We start from the raw sequence: 5,000 nt of genomic DNA on the forward strand, positions 1-5,000 counted from the left end.
TCAACATGAGTCAAATATCTAAGAGTTACTAATGTCAAACTCACTTTAGTGATTAGCTAGCGTTAGCTTTAGCGTTGCTGAGGGCCGTTAGAGACGCAGAGACAGCAGCTGACCTGTGACCTCAGGTGGAGATGGTCTATGGGTTTATGAAATCATAAATATGGCGTATGGAGCTAACTTGCCTGCTTGCTTGTGTTGAGATTAGCATCACTATCATTCAGCAAACAATGATACACAAAAGTCTCTCACAGCTAACAGCAGAATTTAGATCTCTAACTCAGTGCAGATGTGACTTTATTCATCAGAATTCATCTTATACAATCATAGAATCACTCAACAATACAAGTCAAATTTTACTACTAATTCACCAAAATAATGCATAGGGATGAGAAACTGTTTTATAAATTTAGACAGACAGAAGAATCTGAGACTGAAATGACATTTCTGCAGAACTGATATGAATGTGTCGGCACATTGATCCATCAAACCGCACTTTATGGGAAACATGGACTCTTTTAGAGGCCGAGGGGGTTTTCACAAAACACAGCAGGTCAGGGTCAGAGTTAGCTTAGGGTCAGAGTTAGTTTAGGGTTAGGGTCAGGGTTAGGGTCAGAGTTAGCTTAGGGTCAGGGTTAGCTTAGATTAACCACAAATGTAACTGATTTGTAAAAGTCAGAAAAGCATCAGCATGTGGGTTGAACAGTGGAGTGAGGCTTTAAATCTGAGTTTGGCTCAAACTTACTGAGACATTGTGTCATTTGTTGAGACGCTAAGATGCAAACTGTGCGTCTGTGTGGACTGAGGGGTCTCACACCTGCGACAGGACACAAGAGAAGCTAACGCCTCGGGTTTGAGGTCCTTATGAGGTAAATGGAGATTCATTCAACTGAAGGATGAAGAGACAGGTGAGCTCGTCTTTGAAGTGAGCAGCAGCCGATCCGTCGTCACTCAGTGGTAACGCAACGCTGTGGCCGAGCAAAACTGCAGTGTGTTGTTCAATACAACACACGCCTGTTTTTATTAATATTGTGCTTGTATTTGTATGGTAAACACTCCAGGTACAATCAATCAATCAATCAAGCTTTACTTTACCTTACAGGATTTTATCAGATCCATTTTCAAATTAAAGCTGACATCCATTTGATTGATATGAATGGGATTCACTGTTTTACTTTCTTAGATCTGCCCTCTCTCTCTGCAGAGGAAGTCTCACATGACGCGTCCATGTTCATGATGGATCAATAATGCTGCTGTGTTCTTCTTCTAACCTTTTATGAATTTACCCCCCAGGGCCTCAAATATCAATCGTCTCCTAATTTTGAAATGAATCTGAAGTTTGGACATCAGTAGGTGAGCTGGGGTCAAGTTGACCTGGGTCACATGACCTCACACAGGCTTGATCTCAGTGATGAACTTCCTCCCAGCTCACCTGTGAAGAGAAACGTGGCTCAGGGGACAGGAAGTGCTGTAGGAGGAGTCACTTCCTGTTTCTAAGAACACAGGGTGAAATGGAAAAGAAGCTGTTTTTTACTGAACGGGAAGAAGAATGTGTAAATAAAGCAAAGTGGTCTAAGGCTCACCCTGAGATGTCGCTGTGTTAACTCCTCCCACTTTGCATGGCTTCACGCTCAGTTTACTCCTAATAAATAAGACAATAAGCCTGGATCGTATGGCTTCAAGCTGAATATAATATGTGGATGCATGAATGTAGGTCACGTGTGTGTGGAGAGCAGGAATGAGGAATGGTAGTTGTAGCGTAGTGGGGGGGGGGGGGGGGGGCGTGGCACTACGTACCCACAGCAGCTGCCTTATGTTGGACCTGTGGAGGAGTCAGGGTTCATCAACCTGGGGATCCTCTTTGACCTTTACTGTCAAATATGACACTCAGTGCTACATATCCAATTATATTGACATGTTTTAGAGTCAGTTCATGCTACAATGCCAAAGGATTGTTGTCCGCGTATCATCATCATCATCATCATCACACAAAATAGACTAATTCTAACATTCTCAGTAACGCCACTTTCAAATTGAAGATTGAATTCAGCTTCTCTTCAAGAAATCACACCTTTAGCTTAAATATACAATTTCCTACAAGCAGCGGCCAAAAACGATGAATTAAATTGGGACTCAGTCCTCTAAACAAACCTCAGGCTAATGTGGGAGGAAGTGACACTGCAGAGATCTGACAACACTTCATGACTCTGAGGAAATGTAGGTACAAACTGCCCCTGTGTGTGTGTGTGTTGTGTGTGTGTGTGTGTGTGTGTAGATGTTCTTCTTCTCCTCAGCTCTGTAGGTCTCTCTGTAGGTTAATGGACTCTTATAGATCCATGTGGTTGTTTCTTCTTCTACAGCACAAACATAGAAGTTCTGCCCTCCACAATAAAAGCTCAACATATCTCCTGGGTTCACTCAGTGAGCTGTGTGATGATGTAATGAGGCTCACACCTCCTCACATCTATATTCTTCATGTAGAGGAGCTTTAGAGGCTCTAACACGTGATCATGGTTCCATAAGGGTCCATCAGAGACCTACAGACCTGAAGAGGAGGAGGAGAACATCTACACACTGACAGAGGAACACACAGAGGTCAGAGGTGACGGAGATGAAGATCAGGAAATGTAGTGAAATCACTGCAGTATCACTTAAAATTTTAAATTAGAATAAAAATTTTAAAAATTGAAAAACACCTAAATAAAAAACATACCTGCACATGCCAAAGTACAAAATCCAATAAATACAGAAATTATTGCACAGTTAAAGGCTCCACATATAACTCAACTGACTGATTGATTAGAAAGGAACACGCCCCCATGAGGCAGTTAGACAGCTGAACTCTTCCTCTCACTTTGTCTTCTCTCTTTTTCTCAGTTGGCAGTTTCTTAGGCAAAAACACAAAATCAACCCAAAGAAGTCCGATTTCAGACGGAGTATCCAGCTTCCCCGGGTCGTCTCTTTTTTAATTCAAAGTGTTGCAGAGCGGTAAACAGGAAGCCGGACTCAGGCTCTCTCTGCTTGTTCGATTTTGACCTCGTTGGTCATCAAATGTTCCCCGTGCCACTTTTTCATATGTTTCTCCAGAGTGCTGTAGACGCTGAAGGGCATTTGGCATATGTCACAGCGGTACACCTCCTTACCCATCTGGCCGTGTGTCTTCATGTGGCGTGTGAGCTTAGAGCTTTGGGCGCAGGCATAGTTGCACAGGTCACACTTGTACGGCCTCTCGCCGGTGTGACTGCGCCGGTGCACCGTGAGGTTGCTACAGTTCTTGAACACTTTACCGCAGTACTCGCAGGTGTCGCACCTCCTGCTGTCCTTAGAACCGGGTCGGCCCGGTCCGGGGCAGCCGGCCAGGTGAGGCGTGCTGCCCCCGCTGGCCGTGCCGCTGCGACCGGAGAGGCCGCCGTCCAGCAAGTCGCCCGGAGGCGTGGAGAAGCGCAGGCTGCCGTTCTCGGACGAGTGCTCGGAGGAGGTGGCGAAGGGCGATTGTCTGGAGTCGGTGAAGCCTAAGAAAGGGTCTTTGATGAAGTGGCGAGAGGCGGCGTATCCCACCAACCACTGAGAGTAGACGTTCTCAGAGGGGATGTGGGGCGGCGGGGGAATGTCCAAGTCCTTCTCAATCTTGATCCTCTTGTTGGAGGAGTTAGACAGGCTGGGGCTTGTGATGGGCGTGGGCTTACGGGGGAAGAGGCCTGAGAAAGAGTCGCCGGAGACGCAGCTCCGCCCGTTCATTGTTGTCCTCTCTTCCTGCTGGTGGCGGTTCAGCTCCTCCATCACAGAGTCTTCGTCCCCGGTGTCGCGTTGGCCGTCTGAGCTCCTCTTGTTGAAGGCCATCCGTTTACGATTGTCAACAATCAAATTATTGTACTGCTGTATGGAGTTGAGCCCCGCCCCTTCCACGATCTTCTCAAGGGAAAGCGAGGACTTCTCCTCCGAGGGCGGCTTCATACCGTTCTCCCCTGTTCCTGAAGAATTCTGACTCCATGCTGAAGTTGGACTCTGGTCGACTCTCGTTCTCCAGTTCCTCCTCTTCCTCCTCCTCCTCTTCCTCCTCGTTGCCCTCACCCTGGAAGTCCCCGTCGCGGTTCTTCATGCCCTCGCCCGTGACGTCGCTGGTGCCCGGCTCCGGTGAGCTGGTGGCGGACAGTCCGTCGTCCGAGCGGCCGGTCAGGGACCCGGCTTTGTGCATGTGTGTCTTCATGTGGCGTTTGAGCTTGCTGGCCTGAGAGCAGGCGTGGTCGCACAGCTGGCACTTGTATGGTTTCTCTCCAGTATGGCTGCGTCTGTGCACCACCAAGTTGCTCTGGAACTTGAAGGTTTTACCACAGAACTCACAGGACTTGACCTTGTTCTGCGTCTGGGGGGGGGTGGTGCTGTTCGGAGGCATGGGCGGTAAGGGAGGCGTGCTCAGGAAGGGCGACTTCGGCCCCGTCTGGAAGGGGTTAGCGTTTAGCAGGCGGTGCACAGGGTTGCCCCTGCCGGGTGACAACGGCGGCGTGGTGCTGTTGTTGTTTCCCGCCAACTCTCGCAACCGTCGGGAGAAGTCCATGGACTGGGACTCCATGGCCATGGGCGTCAGACGCATCACCCGCTCAAAGGCACTCGGGTGCTGGGAGATCAGACCCATTTCCTCTGCGCTAAGACGTTCCAACCGATGGGGGTCCAGATGATGGCGGGGCGGCGGGCTGACAAAGGGGGGCGTGTTGGGGAGGCGGCTCTCCACAAAGCCAGGAGGAGGCTCCCGGAGCAGGGGGCCCGTCATCCTCAGGAGGTGGAAGGGGTTATTGTCACCCAGGAAGTTGGCGAGGGGGGACTGGGGGATGGAATCGTTGCCCATGGGGGGAGGCATGGCCATGCGTGGGGTGAGGGCGGTGCTGGAGAGGTTGGACTCCAGGTAGATACGGATGCCGTGGATGTTCTGAGCGTGCTGCAGGAGGAACCAGGCGCTGGGGAAGGGCTGCTTACACGTGGTACAGATGTAACTGGAAGGTTCCATC

The 5,000-nt window shown here is 49.5% G+C and overlaps 1 protein-coding gene across 1 annotated transcript in view; it reads right to left on the reverse strand.

Moving 5' to 3' along the window:
• Positions 1 to 3,003: 3,003 nt before the first annotated feature.
• Positions 3,004 to 5,000, reverse strand: part of LOC142990604 (B-cell lymphoma/leukemia 11B-like) — a gene marked incomplete at its 5' end in the record, with an annotated part of 2,004 nt that continues 7 nt past the window's right edge. The window contains 2 exon segments of the mRNA XM_076140443.1: positions 3,004 to 3,960; positions 3,962 to 5,000. The exon segment at positions 3,962 to 5,000 is cut by the window's right edge and continues 7 nt beyond it. Coding sequence (XP_075996558.1) covers positions 3,004 to 3,960; positions 3,962 to 5,000 — 1,996 coding nt within the window.

This window comes from Genypterus blacodes, unplaced genomic scaffold (genome assembly GCF_046128005.1).
Source record: "Genypterus blacodes isolate CSIRO-AG114 ecotype Tasmania unplaced genomic scaffold, CSIRO-AGI_Gbla_v1 ptg000615l_1, whole genome shotgun sequence".
In the NCBI taxonomy this organism is placed as follows: Eukaryota; Metazoa; Chordata; class Actinopteri; order Ophidiiformes; family Ophidiidae; genus Genypterus; species Genypterus blacodes.